Source organism: Pelophylax lessonae, assembly GCF_965119305.1.
Source record: "Pelophylax lessonae genome assembly, chromosome: 10".
NCBI classification, from domain to species: Eukaryota; Metazoa; Chordata; class Amphibia; order Anura; family Ranidae; genus Pelophylax; species Pelophylax lessonae.
The window spans coordinates 190,062,472-190,081,394 of record NC_138777.1 but is presented as its reverse complement, the minus strand read 5'-3'; the positions used below and the strand labels follow the sequence as shown (position 1 = coordinate 190,081,394).

General features: G+C 41.9%; 1 protein-coding gene across 1 annotated transcript in view; it reads right to left on the bottom strand.

The window, feature by feature from the left end:
• Positions 1–5,602: 5,602 nt before the first annotated feature.
• The window catches only part of CDYL2 (chromodomain Y like 2), a 161,500-nt gene continuing 148,179 nt past the window's right edge, over positions 5,603–18,923 (bottom strand). The window contains exons 5-7 of the mRNA XM_082270374.1: positions 18,375–18,585; positions 14,511–14,654; positions 5,603–5,899 (exon numbers count right to left, since the gene is read on the bottom strand). Of these exons, the coding sequence (XP_082126500.1) occupies positions 5,741–5,899; positions 14,511–14,654; positions 18,375–18,585 (514 nt within the window). The 3' untranslated portion in view covers positions 5,603–5,740. The remainder of the gene's footprint in view (positions 5,900–14,510; positions 14,655–18,374; positions 18,586–18,923) is intronic.

Genomic DNA, 18,923 nt, shown 5'->3' with positions numbered 1-18,923 from the left:
ACCTTACTAAAACTGCATGTATCCATTTCTGTTTCCTGAAGTCCGCTTACTGAAGTTTGATGGGTGGTTATGATTTACTGCACTCTTTACATTGCCTTTTTAACTTATTTTATAAGCATTTAAAAATGTGTAAAACTAAATTCTTAAACAACAGATTGGAATTACTGTCAAAGCATAGGAAACATGAATGCCAGGTGCAAAGGCTTAGAAAAGTAATTTGATAGGTACAAAAATCAATGGCGATATCCAAGTGCAGTGTCTAATAGCAACCACGTTCATGCCATTTTCTGGAGTCAAATCAATGAAAGATCACTAGGAGTTGGCTTTTTGAGCTCAAGCTGGATAGTAAAAGGCAGTTATACAATTCTGTACATGATTTTTGCATATTTTCTCAAGCAACACACTATAAAAATACATTACTACAAAATTATAATCACCAGAAGTATTTTTCAAACTTTGATTGCTTGAAGAAAATAGAATTATTATTATTTTTTTCATCCAAGTTTTCTGTATTGCAGTGATAGTATTCTGTGCTATCTAGACTTTGTCATGGTTTATAACCTGCAACCTTCTCCTCCCTGCTAGAAAAAGCCACATGGGGCACTGAGCTAGCAAAGGCACACCATTCACTCTACAGTAGGTTTTTTTTTTTTTCAAACTGAAAGAACAGTCTGTATTGCCTCAATTTTCTAATTGGATAAATTAGGTCACATGGCGGTTGTTGTGAACCTTTGAGACAGTTGTGGTATACCATTTCATCATTTTTGTATCACCCAAAGTCGTTAGATCATTGCCTTGGAATCCTGCTACAATACACTTTGGGATAACAATGGATAGATGTGTCCTAATCCTGGTACTTGCAGTAGAATGTTGCAGCTAAGAGAGTCAGTGAAATTTGTTCTAGTTTTCCTTACGTGGTGCATCCTAAGGCATGATTCTTACTTTCTCACTGTTAGAAAGTATCCTTTATGACATTGCTATCCATGGCTACAGATACTCAGTGGAGTACTTGACACCTTGGACCAACGGCATAATGCACAATTTTCACGGGGTCCCCCAAACAAGTATTGTTTCTCCTTCTCCCTTACTGCCCACAGCTTTAGACTCACCATTTAGCAGGGAATAAAAAACACATTTACAGTACTGCATAGCAGACCTGTATAGTAACGCTACAGGCTTGGTGAAGAAATGCCTTACACATGTCCCCTGTGCTCAGTCATATAACATTAATTGAGGTGGATTCACCAAGAGTCCTCTGCAACTGGCCTGTAGCTATCCTGTGCATCTATGCCACTTAGCTCATTTGCATGTTGCCTTCTGCATTATTTTAGCTTCACAATAGGGTAGTATAAGTGGTTAAGGAACCCTACCAAGGCCATCCAGTGCAGAGGCCAAACTACAGTGGTGTCCGCTGCAATCTTGATTTCTTTTCCACTGCCTTGGATGCTGTATAATATATTTCTGGAAAATCCAGGTTTCAAAGTTCATGAGTAGGGACAATCTAAGTTTTACTTTTACTCTAAATGCACTTCAATTTTGTGAGTGTCAGAGGAAAGAGCTATCTGATAGTCTATGCCAGATCGACTAACCAGATTTTCAGAAGTACCACAGCCTTCTTTCTGAGAGTGTCTGAAGGATGAGCAGTCTGATAGACTATACCAGATAGACTAACCAGATTCTCAGAAGTACCACAACCTTATTTGTGAGAGGGTTTTGAAGAGCTGTCCAAAAGACTATGCTGCCCAAAAGCAATCAACCAAATTCTCAGAGGAAGAAGAGTTAGTTTCATTGCTTTGGGAAAACAAACTACTAGACATTTATTCCATTGGGAATTTTCCTACTTCAGGGATATCTTCCTTTACACATATTCAAGTATTCTGTTTTGCTTTAGGTTTGTCGTAACATAAAAGTGCTTATATTGTTAAAAAAAAATTGAAGTACGCAAAAAAAAAAAAAAACTACTTGGAAGTTTTATACAATGAAGCTGAGAGCTCAGACTAAGTGACAAGCAACTTGTATGGGCATTTCCCACAAGCAATGTAGCTGGGGTACTTTTCAAAGTCATTGTCTGCAATTTACTAAAGGAAGCAACCCCACACCATAGCCCTGCATGGGCATTGACTTCAACAATTCATACTTTACACAGGAATTTTTATTCACTCCCCAGTGAAAGGGGCATGGAGGGGCAGGGGAGAGAAATGAAGGTTAATATATGGTGCTGTGGCACACATGACAGAGCACCTCTGTGCTCTTCTGTCTCATGACTGGCTAACTCGCCAACCTATTGGTTCAGCCAATGCCAACTGCAGGAGGAGGGTGAAAACGTGGACAGAGGCATTTTGTAAATATTGTCAAGGAAAAACTTCTAGTTCTTCGTAGCCTAAAGAAGTGGTGTCTAAAAGAGTCATATATTGTCTACAACCAAAAATGCTGGAAACAGCAAAGGTAAACAAATCACCAATTACATTGGGCCTAAAGATTAGCCGAAATCTGTGCTGAGTGAAAACACCCAAATTCCCATTCCTTACCTCCTCCTGAAAGAAACATGTGTCTGGCTGACATGCATCTGCATTCAATACTTTCTGAACCAATAAGGCCTGGCAAGACAACCTGTTCCTTTGACTTTGGTAATTCTTCACTGACTTGAAAATCCTGATCTACATACTTGTTTTAGGAGAGTGACACAGGAAGTACTGAAGCCATTAGATCAACATGACAGCTAGGCAACTAGCTTATTCAGCAGAGGTCTACAAAGCCAGCCTCCATATTTCTCTTAGCACAGGTTTCCTTGAAGTCAGCATGGGGTTGGAACTTCTGACCCTCAGATACGTTTTAGATCAAAGACATAGAAATTATTGAAAAGCTTGAATCAACATGATTTCACTTAACATAAGCATAATCTATATGGTAAAAAAAGAAGACAATCATGTATTTTATCTACTAAAAAAGCAGTCATATGGTGGTCATAGATCTAGAACACGTTTTCTGGAAGTCTATTGGATGTTTCTTGGTTTTTAAACTACATATGGTCTTCGGTTAAAGTAAATCTAGGTCAAATTTGTATGTGGAAAACCCACACAGAATGACAGATACGCTTTAAAGACAAAAATTCAGCACATGGTCAGGGCTCTCCAAATAACAGCAAAAGTATATATAAAAATATCATGACTGTGATGAGATGGTCAAGCCCTGAAACTCCTTTAATTAATCTGTAACAATATGAATGTTAAACTTCTGACGCGAAACGTGAATTTCCTCAAAATTAGTCAGCGAAAACTCATTTCACTTGCTTGCTTAAAATGAATTATGCTCAGGCATTGGGCATTCAAATATTTACATATTACTAGCAAGAAATACATTTGCTTTACAGCAAGGTTGCCACTGACTACTAGTAGTTGAATGCACTGTGGAGAAATTATTTCTCAAAGTTCATAACAAAAAGTACTCTCTCTCTAAGCAGCTCAGCTAATCCTGCCCCTTCTCCCAACAGAGACTCAGAAGCCTTCCAATTTGTACCATAAATTTGGAGCAGGTGCTGGCAAGCAGAAGGGTGAGCTGAGCTGCAGAGTCATTCCTGGAAGGGAGAGTACAGTGAGCTGTGTTAATGGCTTAACATAAACCTATGGCTAAGAAAAAATATGTACTACAGCACTCAAATATAAGTGCATCTGCACTTAGTTTTCTCTCAAGCCTCATTCACATGGCCAAATCGGCTATGGTACAGCAAGTATACTGTAGATATCTTCTGCCAGGAGCCCAAGTGTTTGTGGACAACCATAACCAGAAAGCCTATACTAGGCAATTACAAGCATAAAGAAGCAATGGCTGTCCGCCACTGTAATCATATATCCAAACATCAATCAATCAGTTACCTGTGGTTAGAAAAAGATGATCCTCCTTCAATGCGATCTATCTGCGTCCAGGGACCATCATCTGTCCCTAAGTTCATGTTATTGCTTGATATGTGGATGCATGCTTATGGCAGACAGCTGTGACTTCAGTCTGCCTATCATTGACTTGTACAGGCTTTCAGTCACAGGCTATATGCAAACACAGGGGCTCCCGGCCGCAGATAGCAGCAGGATACTTGGCCCCTGCAAAGTCCCATAAACACATGTTGAGCCTTTCAAAGAAGGCCACCTAATGCAGCTTCCTGTGATGGTGTGACAACAATGCTGCACTGCTCCTGAGATCAGAGCAAAGTTGCCACTTTCATGTAGGCTATGCCTGCTTGCATTACCATGGGATGAAAAAATATTGCAAGGGGAGTGGCATTGTCATTGCTGATTTACAAACCTGTAGCTTGTTAATCAGTACCTAGCCACACCTAATCCTACCCACTGTTTTCCAGATTAGTGGCAATGCCTCTGTTCCTCAACCCTCTCAATATGAGCTGCAGTGTCTAAAAGGAAACATGCGTGAGACCAAAGGACAGAGGATTTGGATCAGCCAGGGAAGGCAAACAAAGTTTTTTCTAGTGCATTACATAGGAACTAAATTTGGGATTTGTTTAAGCTGTCAAAAGGAGCCTTTAGATGTAATTTAAGGGGCTTGGACAATTTTCATGTTTCAGCTCTAATATTGGAGAATAAATAGCTGTAATGTCCCTTCAGTTAGAGAGGTCAGTGGGGGGGATTGTTTTAAAGTGCCTTTACTTTGAAATAGGATTGCAAAAATACTTGAATGCCCAAACCTGGTCGTAAGTTCACTTTAAGTAAATGTAACAAGGCATTAACAAAGAGTGCCACCACAGAATTTAATCTTGTTCTGAATGGAAGTTGGTGGGGGTAACCTATGTGCTTAACTACATATCAACATCCTTTGTGTAAAGGTCCAGTGATTTTCTCATGTTCTTCTATGATTACCTCTGCTGTGCTGCTCACATCTGTCTAATGTCAGAAGATTCAAAATGGCATTACATTTTTTGTAGGCAGCAAGAAGCAGGCAGAAAAGATGAGTTAACAAAAAACACAACAAAATTCGCAGCCATTCATTGTCAACTGGGGCTAAAATTGTAATATTGCGAAAAGGCTGACCCCATCAACCTCAACCCAACACTTAATTGAATGTGCTGTGTAAAGGTTATTTTAAAGTCAACATTTTTTGGTTGCACAACATAAGACAGCTTAAAAAAAAAAAAAAAAAAAAAACGTTGCTTACTAGCTGACAATATGACTACAATAAGTTACTTAAATTGGCTATTTTACAGAACATGTGATTTTAACAAAGAAAGAAAAACAAAAAAACAAAAACATCAAAACCCAATTATATACATAAATTATCAATACTTTAAATAAAATACAAATACATACAAAGTGCAATTGTCACATTTTATAACTAAATTTGCAGACTTCGTCATGATCACAACGATCACATAGTTAAGTGAAATGGCAGAATAAGGGTCACATGATACTATTCTGGGTGAAATGTGTTCTGTGGCCTATGGAATGTTACTCTCTGTGCGTGGAGAGATAGAAGTTTCGGTATTTGGTATATAGAGTCTATATACCAATTAATGTTAAATATAAAAAAAATAAAATAAAAATAATTCAACAACAAAATTAGACTGGAAGCAGTGGGACAGACTCCTTGGAATAGCAGTGGGACAGACTCCTTGGAATACCTCATTGCATAATTCTGGGCACGGCTAGCATGTCCCAGACGTCTTTCAAGGTTACCGCAGATGTGAAGACGAAAGTAGTGGAGAGAAAAGCCTTTATAATGGTCTGCTGAGAAGGAATCAGACTTCATAGATTTTGTCCTGTAAGTAGCTGAATAAGGAGTCCAGGCCTTTGGGAGAGCTCCACAGCTGTTTCAGCATCTGACATTCCCGTTCGTTCACATCCTCCAGCACTGATTTCAGAAAGCTTCTCACAAGACATTTGGATTCCTCTAATACCTGGAGAGAGACATCAGCACCTGTAACTTATAGTGTTTCTAATCCAAAGGACAAAAATATAATATTTTTCAAGCTCTATAGTCTTTAAAATGTAGTGAATTAGTATTCTTTTCCCCTTTATTTTCACCTGGTGATCCTGACAGTAACACATTTTCTGTCCTAGGGTGCCAAAGCTCATTCACTGTACTGTATCTACAGAGAAGCAGTATTGTCACCCAAGGAAAGGTCTACTGGATACCTTCCCCTCTCCATAACATAGGGGACAGTGTTCTGTAGACCACCAAGAGAACTGGGAACAATCCTAACTGGTAATGGTCAGAAGGTGTAAGAGGAAGTTATTAACTCACTAGATTTCTGGCAGAATCAATAGGTAGATATATATATATATATATATATATTTTTTTTTTTTTGTGCAAATTCTCAAGGTTAATGTTCACATTAATGTTCACTTTAATGCACACTTGTACCTTAGGGGCAAACATGAAGCTGTGAAGGCCTTATCAAGGAGTCCCATACTACTGCCCAATTAGCTAAAGCTAACAGTAATCACACTGAAGATCTTGAGAACCGACTGATGCAAAATAACTTTTGCATTGTCGGTATCCCAGAGCAGGTAGAGAGGAAAGATCCAATAGAGTTTGGGGAATGATGGCTCCTAAACACCTTCGGCAGGGACGCCTTTAGTCCTCTGCTCTCGGTTGCACGGGCTCATAGAACCTGGCCACTCCCCTAGATCAATGTTAGCTTGCCTAATCAATTACGGGGATAGAGAAAAAGTGCTTTGACTAGCCCGTGAAGGCCAAACTATCCAGTATAATAGCGTCAAGGTCTCCTTTTACCCGGAGGTCCAGTGGAATAGACCAAAGTTTGAAGAAGTAAAGAAATGCCTCCAGCGCTTACAAGTACAGTACACCATGATCTACCCAGCTAGACTCTGTAAAACACACAGTGGGCAATCACACTTTTTGAAGCAGCATCTGAAGCCTTCAACTGAATTGACGCCAAAAAGGCTACGCTATGCTGCCGTCATTCTCCTGCTGAAGAGGACTGATCTAAGTCCGCCAAGAAATTGTTATGTTGTGAGTCTTCTACAGTATGAATAATGCAACGGGGTCCATTTATATTTTTCTTCACATGTGAAAGACATTATCTGGATATGCAACCACTTTTACAAGCGCTTTTAACAACTGAAAATGACCCTGACCGGTTTTGTTGTAAGTAGTGAGCTACACGGACACGCCAGTTGCTATGTATGTACGCACTAGTGTGTAACTAACGGTTATAGCTGTGTAGACACAATTTAGGAAAATTAAAATCCTTTGATTTATCTTATGATAGGTTCTGTGTCATCCAATGCAAAAAATGATCATCCTGATTATATGTCACTGTGGTTGCCTTCACAGTAATGAAATAATTGAGAGTCCATCCTAACCAAAACTTCAGATTATATAAATAAAAGAATAATCAAACACACATATAGTAAAATATTCCTGTAGCGCAAGGGGAGACCAATAATCCAGCCCCTACCACTTCGTCAGCAAGCACTGACAGAAATAAATAAACACCAATGAGGTACAGTTCATAAAATGCTATGCAATCCTGGTCCACAAGCATCCCGCAAGGGAGCGGGTGCAAGAGTAGAGTGGGCTATAGTGGATGGGAGTCGGGAGAGCTGTCACCGTTAAGAGTTAACTGAGAGATCGTTATCATCAGGTGGCGCATGCCCAATCGGATCTGGTGTATAGCCCAAATGGGCGTGGAAGTTGAGGTATTTATTTTGCTGCCGTGTCCGCCGTGGCCACGCCCCCGTGAGGAAGTCGGAAGTACGAAACGCGTCGGGGCGTGGCCAGGCGGCGTAACCTCATTCCTATTACGAGGAGTCTGCAAACCCGGAAGGCGCGCAACCCACGGCGTGGAGCCTGGGTCCCGATCCTGAAGGGTGAACATCTCCGATTGCGTGATATGCTGTGAAACCATTTGAGACATGTGAGTGTAATATTTTATGTATTAATAAAGTGAAGTGCTAAAACGTTATCACACTAGTGGAGCATTTCTCTTCCTCTGCATGTCTCATATGTGAGTGGTCCCGAGTTTCTTGTTCCGGTTGTGGAAGTCTAAGGGAAGATGATTACTATCTGCCTGTTTGCTCTGTCACGAGAGTGATTGAGCCTAGGGAACTGGTGAGTGGGCATTGCTTATCCCCCTTCAGAGCACAGTGGTGACGGTTTGGTGACCCCATATATCTGCACCTACAAATCTGCTCCTTCTAACCGATGCTTGTGGACCAGGATTGCATAGCATTTTATGAACTGTACCTCATTGGTGTTTATTTATTTCTGTCAGTGCTTGCTGACGAAGTGGTAGGGGCTGGATTATTGGTCTCCCCTTGCGCTACAGGAATATTTTACTATATGTGTGTTTGATTATTCTTTTATTTATATATGTTTTTATTAAGTAGCAGCATTAACCACACCATTGTGAGAGATATTTCCTCATTTAGCGCTTGGTTGCTTGCAATTAGTTTGGTTTCCGTGTGCTTGTAAGCAGTTTATTCAAAACATCAGATTGTCGGTAGTTGACTGTGAGACGTCTATCACAGTTCTGATGACACCAATTTTGTGTGCTCCTAGAAAAAAAGTAATGCTGCCTACATTCGGCAGCTCGGGTTTTAGGCCCACCTCTGTGCAGCTGCACATATGTTAGATACTATTGGAGAGTGGTTAGTGACATTTTTTTTCTGTAGGTAAAAAATAACAAATAGCTTGCAGTGTATGTTCCTATACCAGAAGAAGCATTTTCCATGACCATAGAACCTACAACCTGAAACAAACTCCCCTGGACTCTTAGTAACAGAGGTTGTAAAGTGATCTTCTTTCCTGAAAAAAAAAAAAAAAAAAACAGTACTCTAGGCTCCCAGCAGTCTGCTTTGTGAACATTTGTCCCAAGATTTGTAATGATAGGGAGGATTGGCTTTCAGGCACTGCTATTTGGTTGGCTTTGCCCAAGCCTTGCCACTGCCCAAGCCCTTTCAACTAATTGCATGAAAACAAACTGATGGCATTAACACTGGAGAGAAATTCACTGGTCTTGTTACCAGGAACAGGACACAAAAAAAAGCTAGAGTACATTTTAGACAACGGGCCTGCGTTACAGATTTAGGGTATTATTCAAATTCCTCCCCTTCTGTTTATGTACTACCCTCTCCTGTGTGCTGTCATCTTGTCTGTGTCCTCTTTCTTGTTAAAATGGAATTCCAGGCAAACCGCTAAATATACAGTTTAAACCTTTTGCTGCTGGACTGTTTTTCCATTACACCCAACATTATGTATTTCATTTAAAGAAGCCTTTTTGAACCAGGGTGCCCAGGCATCCTGGGGTGCCTTCAGGTTTCTACAGGGGTGCCTTGACAAAATGCCTAAAAATCAGCCAAAAATTGTATAAACCCAGCAAGAGAATTAAGCTTGTATTTTAGTTAGACAAAACCACAGGTCTTCATTGTGCACCATTACAATCTTCCAGCCGCCGACATCCTAACAACCAATGATGTCAATGGTTAAAAAGAAGGTTGCTGGATGCCTGCACAGCAACTTTGTTTGGCCCTCCCTGCGCCCCTAATCAGCACTGGGGTCATTTTAGCTGAATGAGGGAGTGAAACTAAGGTAGAAGAGAAACATTGGAATACTAGTCAGTACCAGTCTGTAAAAGTATTCACTTTGGAAGAATAAATCACCTCTAATGTTGGGTGTCCTACGTGTGTTGATGTTGCTGTGTTGGGCAAAACTATTACTTTCGTTTTTTCACAATTTAGATTGGGATGCCTTGAGATTGTGCAACATTTTAAAGGGTGCCTTGACTTAAAAAAGGTTGAGAAACTAATCTAAAGGAAGAGAAAGGAAAAGAAAGCAGAAAAAGAGGAAAGAGGGGTCTCAGGAGCAGAAACAGAAGGGGCACTTTCTAAAGTAGGAAGGGGCAATTCCCCATTTCTGGAGGTGAGCCAATCCTGTCACATAATATAAACTTAGGGATGATAGTTGTAACTTTTTATGTGAATGATTTGTGCAGAACTGTTTATCAAACCTAAGTTTTCAGTAAAAAAAACATTAAACTTAATTTTAGTGCACAGAAAAACAATATAACCCCTATTCTTTTGTGAGATTTAAAAGATGAGGTTTTGCCGAATAGATATCAAATATGTCAGGCCTCAAAACTGTGTGCACCTGAGATTCTGTAACAAATTACCATATTCAAAATTTTACAACAGATTATTAAAATTAGAGTTAACTGTAATGATAATAATAATGTGTTGCTCATTTGGTGTTCAAGTATGTACATGCATCCTAGGTGCATATTCTTTACATATGTGCAAATGCAAAAGGGGTCCTTTAAATTTTTGTTTTTTAGATTTCATTATTTAACCACTTAAGCCCCGGAGGATTTGGCTGCTAAACGACCAGGGGGTATTTTGCGATTCGGCACTGCGTGACTTTAACGGACAACTGCGCGGTCGTGCGACGCTGTACCTAAACGAATTTGGCGTCCTTTTTTTCCCACAAACAGAGCTTTCTTTTGGCGGTATTTGATCACCTGTGCGATTTTTTGATCACGCGCTATAAACAAAAAAAGAGCGTAAATTTTGCAAAAATAGCAATATTTTTCCCTTTTTTTTATATGAAATTCCCCCCCAAAAAAATGTAAAAATCAAAATTTTTTAACATTTTCGGCCAATTTGTTTCATGCTACCTATGTTTGGTAAAAAAAAAATCGCAAAAAGCGTATTTTGATTGGTTTGTGCAAAAGTTATTGCGTTTACTAAGGGAAAGATTTTTGTCATTTTTGTTGTTTTTTTAACGCGTAATGGCGGCGATCTGCGATTTTTTTTTTGCGGTACTGCGACATTGCGGCGGACAGATCGGACCCTTGACTGACATTTTTGACACTTTTGGGGTTACCAGTGACATTTCTACAGTAATCAGTGCTATACATATGCACTGTTACTGTAAAAATACACTGGTAGTGAAGGGGTTAACTTTATTTGAGAGGGAGGGGCTGTGTGTGTCCCTAGGGGCGTGATTCTAACTGTGATTGGCTGTGGCTTCAGCTGTATGCAGAGTGATCAACGGATCTACATAGTAGATCCATATGATCATCTCTCATACAGAGCGGAGAATGACAGGCAGCTTGTTTACACAAGCTGCCTGACTTTCTCCCTCTCCCCCGCCGATCGCAGAGTGGCCAGCGGACATCTGGTCCGCCGGTCACACGCGCGCGGGGGGGGTCCGTGACCACGCGGGAGCGCGCCTCCGGCGGCGCGCGCTCGCTCCCTAGACCCTCACAAGCTAGTGACGTAGCCCTACGTCACTTTGCCTGTGAGGGGCTGACCGCCGCCGTAGATAGTCGTGCGGCGGTCGGCAAGTGGTTAACCATTTCACCTCTCTGCCTATTCATCCTCTATGGGCCCGGGCAACTTTTACTTCTCTGCTATGAACCTGTTTATTTGGCAATAACTCTGTCATTACTAAAGAGCATAAAGTAATACATATAGTTTAAGGACAAACAAGACTTTCTTTTCATGATATTGTCTTGCAATAATGATCTTTTTTTTGCAATCCTTAGATAATAAAATACAACAAAACTAAAACCCAGTTCATACTGGGGCGACTTGTCAGGCGACCTGGTCGCCTGACAAGTCGCCTGCCATAGAGTAGCACAGGACCCGTTCTAATAGGAGCGACATAAGTCGCTCCGACTTAGAAAAAGGGTCCGGAGCTTCTTTGGGGCGACCGGGAGCGACCTGCATTGACTTCAATGATATGAAGTCCGTGCCGGCCGCTCCGAGGTCGCGGTGTGAGCTGCGCACCGCGACTTCACAGGTCGCCTCGCAAGTTGGGTCGCGCCTGTGTGAACCGGCTGTAAAATGCACTTTTTTTTTGGGGGAGCATAGTTTACAAATAAATAGTGTTACTGCACATAAAAAGTGCACATTTTTATTTTGTAATTTGTCCTACTTAAAATTACAAGAAAATTATGATTCATCAAATTCAAACCATTGTAAAGTCATTGTAAAATAATAAAAGTGTTTTTCTTTTGAATGTTGTGCTTTTTTTAATTGGAAAAGTGTTAATTTAGGTTAAATGTGTAAAAACATTATTAAACAAAACAAAAGCAAAAAAAAGGTTTACATTTTAATGGTTAATAAAATAAAAAATAATGAAAACAAAAATCAGCAGGAAAATAGTTGAAGGAAAAGGGAGAAGAAGGAGTTTATTGGGGCTTAGAATAAACTATGGGTTAATAAAGGGTTAAAAAGAGGAGCATTTGTTTTAAAAAAAATGACTTGTCAGGTTGCTTTAACTGACATCATTTGCAGATCTAAGTTAATTTCTTTAACCTGCAGATGAATAAACAGAAAGATACAAAAAGAAACAATATGCCACATTATAACTTTCTGTTTTGAGCAAGTTTTTTATGTATTAACACTGATTCAGGCGGAGTATACAGTGATTCCGGTTATGATTAATCAAAGGTGACAACTACTGTATAATGGGAGGAGGGGGTAGCAGAGACAGGGAAGAGAGACTGGAGATGCCACACATGTTCTGTGTACATTGATGACGTCTTTTTGGGCGTATGTAGCATGACCAAAGTCTGGAACTAGTTAAAGAGGCAGTAAACTTAAAAAAACAAAAAATTTCCCCCTGCAAGGAAAAGGTATGCTGTGCTAGTATGTATCGCATGCTAGCACATTATGAAGGACTTATCTTGTATCTAGGCCCTCCAGTAGCACGCGGTCGCAGCAGCCTTCTTCCCTCTTCACCTGGTCTTCCTCCTGGGTTTGTGGGCTGCGGCCGCTTCATTAGTCGAGCCGCATGGATATCACTCCCATGCATGTGCACAAGCATCATGGCCACGGGGCAGGGCTCTGAACGAACAGCAAACCTATGCCATTTCTTCAGAACGCATGCGCCAGTGACATCACCGGCTTCTGCTCACTGGAAGTTTAGGAGATATTCTTTTTACTTAGAGGTAAGCTTTAATAATCAAATTCAGGAGTTTACTTCCACTTTAAATAATTATAAATCTATACGCTTCCCATTGTGCAGGTGACAGGTCTTCTTTAGGAAGATTTTATAAGTTTCCTAATATTTCCCCTGCATTTACCTTAATAGTTTGCTTACAGAAAGTGCCCAACAGAAAATACTGTTCTTTAGATGAGCACTGCCCATTGTCATCAAATCTCTGCTGCTGTTAGGTAACACTTACAGGTATTTCCTCTCCCCTCATCCTGCAACAGTGAAAGAAAAAGCAGCAGACTGATATGCTCTTTCCGTCACTCTGCTCTCTCCTCCCATTAGCATGTCTGACAGCACATGAGCACTGCAGCACAACAATTGGTTCTTTTTGCTACTTTTCCCTCACCGAGTGTGAGCTCTGCTGTACAGGATTTACAAGAGGTCTGTGTTGGGTTAAATTTAGATACATACACTGCTTGCATTGAAAAAAAAAATAACCTAATTTAATCCACACTGGCTAAAAAATAAGGAATGCTATGGCAGGTAAATTGCTGCCATATATGTATTTTAACTGTGTATTTAGTGGTTTGTCCATAGTTTAGCATTTAGCATAATCCTTGCAAGAAAAAGGTTCAAAGTTTTAATTAAAATTATATTTGAAAAGTATTTGATTAGTATTTAGTTGAAGTATATGAAGTATAGTTGAAGTATATGAAGTATAGTTGAAGTAAATGATTAGAACCACTCCAAAATGCACCGCAGAGGGTCCATCCGTTTTCCCTTACACTTATTCTTTGATTTTGTTCTTTACAATTTGGTTCACGGCCATCCACATTCAGCATGTTTTTTGAATTGTCATGAAATTCCTCTTTATTTAGCCCAGAGGCGTAACTAGAACCTTTAGGGTCCCGGTGCAAGAAACCATGAAGGGCCCCCCTGGCCCCTTCCCTTCAAGCCTGGGGCTCTTCCCACTGATCCTGGGGCCCTTTATTACGGTCCCAGTGGGCCCTCTTCCTGCCATCTTGGGGCCTCCCCACGGTGGTGGAATGCCAGGGCCTGGTTGTGAGTGTGACCTTTGCGACACTGGAAGTTCACCCACTGGTGTCAATAATTTATATTTTTTGGTATTTTAATTGTATTATTTATTTATTTTTTTTTTTTTAATGTCACTAACTATGACTGTCGATTCAGAAAAGAAAGGAGTTGGCAAATTACATATTTACTGACCCCTTCCTGCTTCTCTATTGTGACACATCCCCTGCAGCAGCCGGCAGGAGAGGGAAGGGAGCACGGGGGGGGGGGGCATACAGGGGCCCAGAGACAGCAGAACACGTGAACTGGATAGGGGGAGTAGTGGGGGCAGCCTACAGAAGAACCAATCTCCTCCATTTTCCTCCTACAGCTCCAGGAGGAAAAAGGAGGACAGTGATTTCTCTACATGCTGCCCCCGCCACCCCTCCTATCCAGGTGTACAGGGGAGCCGCACAGGCCCCCTGGAGCATGGGGCCCGGTTGCAATTGCAACCCCTGCAACCCCTGTAGTTACGCCCCTGCCGTGAACACAGAAAGAGGCATATTCAAGCCATTTTGCCCTAATCTTACCACAGCACTGCACGCCGCCATTTCCTTCACTCGTAGCATCACTTCTTGACTGAACGTGGTGGGCCAAAATACCTGCGACACAAGCCCCCTGCTACACGCCTCTTGTGCCGTCAGCTTTCTTCCACAAAACAGCATCTCATTGGCCTAAAAGAAAAATGCATGGATGTTTATTCTCAAGCAGGTAGTACTTGGTTTAGGCAATCCGGCCAAAACAACTGTTGTCACTGGGCAAATGCACCAATGCAGGGCTTATTTTACCACTTCATGTATGCCCATAGTAAATGTACATGTAATGTTCATCTCAGTATGCACACACACCCAAGAACAAACCCCTACATTGTGAGTGAGCTCTGCTTAGGCAGTATTGACCAATATTCACAGTTCCTATTCATGTAAACCAAGTGGAAAGTATACAGTCAAGGAAAAAAGTATTTGATCCCCTGCTGATTTTGTACATTTGCCCACTGACAAAGAATTGATCAGTCTACAATGTTAAGGGTATGTTAATTTAACAGTGAGAGACAGAAGAACAAAAAATCCAGAAAAATGCATAAAAGTTATAAATTGATTTGCATTTTATTGAGTGAAATAAGTATTTGACCCCTTTGCAAAACATGACTTCATACTTCGTGGCAAAACCCTTGTTGGCAATCAGAGGTTTCTTGTAGTTGGCCACCAGGTTTGCACACATCTCGAGGGATTTTGTCCCACTCCTCTTTGCAGATCCTCTCCAAGTGATTAATGTTTTGAGGCTGACGTTTGGTAACTCAAACCTTCAGCTCCCTCCACATTTTCTATGGGATTACTGTCTGGAGACTGGCTAGGCCACTCCAGGACCTTAATGTACATTGTCATGCTGGAATACTCATCCACGACCCATTTTCAATGCCTTGGCTGAGGAAGGAGGTTCTCATCCAAGTCCATTGTCCCTTTCATGCGGTGAAGTTGTCCTGTCCCCTTAGTAGAAAAACACCCCCAAAGCATAATGTTTCCACCTCCATGTTTGACGGTGGGAATGGTGTTCTTGGGGTCATAGGAAGCATTCCTCCTCCTCCAAACACTGCGAGTTGAGTTAATGCCAAAGAGCTCAATTTTGGTCTCATCTGACCACAGCACTTTCACCCAGTTCTCCTCTGAATCATTCAGATGTTCACTGGCAAACTTCAGATGGGCCTGTACATGTGCTTTCTTGAGCAGGGGGACCTTGCGGGCGCTGCAGGATTTCAGTGCTTCACGGCGTAGTGTGTTACCAATTGTTTTCTTGGTGACTATGGTCCCAGCTGCCTGGAGATCATTGACACGATTCTCCCTTGTAGCTCTGAGCTGATTTCTCACCATTCTCATGATCATTAAAACTCCATGAGGTGAGATCCTGCATGGAGCCCCAGACCAAGTAGATTGGCAGTTATTTTGTTGTTCTTCCATTTGCGAATAATCGCACCAACTGTTGTCACCCTCTCACCAAGCTGCTTGGCGATGGTCTTGTAGCCCATTCCAGTATTTATAGGTCAAAAATCTTGTCCCTGACAGCCTTGGACAGCTCTTTGGTCTTGGCCATGGTGGAGAGATTGGAATCTGATTTGATTGCTTCTGTGGACAGGTGTCTTTAACACAGGTAACAAGCTGAGATTAGGAGCACTCCCTTTAAGAGAGTGCTCCTAATCTCAGCTCGTTACCTGTATAGAAGACATCAGGGAGCCAAAAATCTTGCTGATTGATAAGGGATCACATACTTTTTTCACTCATTAAAAAGCAAATCAATTTATAACTTTTTGAAATATGTTTTTATGGATATTTTTGTTGGTATTCTGTCTCTCACTGTTAAAGAGGAAGTAAACCCTCCTCTGCAACTTTTCCCTATTGGTAAGCCTATGATAAGGCTTACCTATAGGTACTGTAAATATTTCCTAAACATGTACCGTTTCGGAGATATTTACCTTACATGCAGCCAGTGACATCACTGGCGCATGCGCTCTGATGGAACGGCCGCTGGTGCCAGATGGCAGGATTCCGCGATCCCGGAAGACGGGCGGCTGAACATGTCGCCCGTCATAGAGGTAAGCGGGCGGCACGGCGGGGGCTCGCTCTAAGGTAAGAATTTCATAATGAGCTAGTAGCGATGCATACTAGCTCATTATGTGTTTCTCTTTCAGGTTAAAAAAATAAAAAATTATAGACTGATTGTTTCTTTGTCAGTGGGCATATGTACAAAATCAGCAGGTGATCAAATACTTCTTTCCCTCAGTGTAGATGCTGCTCAGGAGGCTCTGAAGAGTCCAAGTCCGATGTCAACTGCTGGGATTGCCAGCTAGGAATGGAGCTGGTCTCAGCTCCAGACGTATCATGTAGCAGTAAAAGTATCCCATAAGCCACGCATTGCTGCAAGTCCACTGTGAAGGAGTGTGTGGCAGTCTCAGCCCAGGCCTTGACCAGGCTACGCACACAACGTGTTACGCTGTGCCTCCCGGAGCCTAATCATTGGGATTGCAGGCAAAGGGAACCCCATAATTAAGCTCTGGAGGGGGGGGGGGGGGCAGAGTGAAATGCGTTGGGGTCGTGGCCTGGTCAGAACCTGCCACATACCCCTGTTCATGTATTTATGATGCTTGTGAGAGTTGAGGTGGCCATCTTAAGTTGGGAACCTTTAAAAAGGAGATCTCTTCATTTGGGTACACTTCAAGCATGTTGCAAATTATGGAGAGGACCCCGATAGCAGGGGTAGTGCTCAGCATAGGGAAAGGTTCCTGACATGCATTGTTGCCAACCTACCAGACTGAAATTTACTGAAACAACACCCATCAATGATACTGTTAATGCTCTTTATGCCATGTCAGGAATTATGCATGCAGGCTTGTAAAGTGATGGAGAGGACCACTTTAATACTTGTTGCTTAATATAGCTAGAAGAATTCCATCATGGCACATTTTAAGAGGAGTTCCAGCCTGGGGAAAAAAGATAAAAGTCAGCAGCTACAAATACTACAGCTGCTGACTTTTAATATAAGGACGCTTACCTGTCCATGGATCCACAAACCCAAAGCTGATCCGTTCATTGGCTCTGAGTGCAGGCGCCGGCCTCCTCACTAAAGGAAACAGGAAGTGAAGCCTTGTGGTTTCACAGCCTGTTACTGCGCATGCGTGAGTCTCGTTGCGCTTTATGAATGGTCCTGCTGTCTTCGGAGACCTGTGTGTCTCCAAGAAAGTAGCAGGGGGAAGGAGGAGGGGCCAGAAATTGCATAAATTGCCGCACAACGATTGCGGCGATCTTACAAGTGGGAGCGGTTACCTGGTTTTGACAGGTATCCACTAACCCCTCCCCCCCGAAAGTTGCTAAATGTGGCAGTGAAGGTGGAAGCAAACAAGCAGAGCTTCACCTTTTAGATGGAGCTCTGCTTTAGGTAATTGGGGACTTAGTGGTTTTAAAGTAAGTGCAGCAGCCCCCCTAATACTTACCTGAGCCCATCTCAATCCAGCAATATTGAAGGAGAGTCTCGGCTACCCGGGACTTTCCCTCCTCATAGGCCGAGACAGGAGTACAGCGCCATTGACTCCCTCTGCTGTCAGTCAAAGTCAGTGAGCCCATGGAAAAAAAAGAGGGGGCGGGCCGAACAGCGGCTCAGTGTCTAAATGGACACAGACAGAGCGGCAGCTTGGTTCGGGTGCCCCCAAAGCAAGCTGCTTGCTGTGGGGGCCCTCGGCAGGAGGGAGGGGCCAGGAGCGCTGGCGAGGGACCGGAGAAGAGGAGGATCAGGGCTTCTCTGTGCAAAACCATTGCATAGTGCAGGTAAATATGAAGTGTTTTTTATTTTTAAATGAAAAAAACTGAGACTTTAGTGTCATTTTAATAGCTTGGTAAATATCTCACCAATGCAATGCCCAGTATCTGAGGAAAGGTGTACGATGAGCACCCAGCTGGAGTCATACGGATAGTGGCATATGGAGTCTGGAACCAAGCCTTTTCACTGGCCCATACTATATCACACAGAGGTAAGATGGACGCTCCTAGGCCAAGGGCCGGCCCATTGATGGCAACCACTATGGGTTTCTTGAATTGAATAAAAGCTTTTACAAAGTCTCTGGAAAGAAAGAAAGAAAAATATCACTTAATTCAAAATAGACAGAGCTTTAAAGCGGTATTAAACCCCAAAACAGAAATGTAATGTATTGCAGCTTACCAATCAGTAGATGCATTAGAGTGCCCCCACTATGGATGAAGGAGCACAGGGGGCACATTTGGACAACAGCATTGTCAGTTTGGGGGAGGGGAGTGGTAGATGTACTAGCAGATTTAGTTACACTAACAATTGAAGCAAAACTCCAGCTCACACTTTATAGGAAGTTACAGAAAACATTTCTTTTATTTTGGGATGAAGGTTTTACATAAATAGGATAAATAAGTATAAGCTGGTCATTG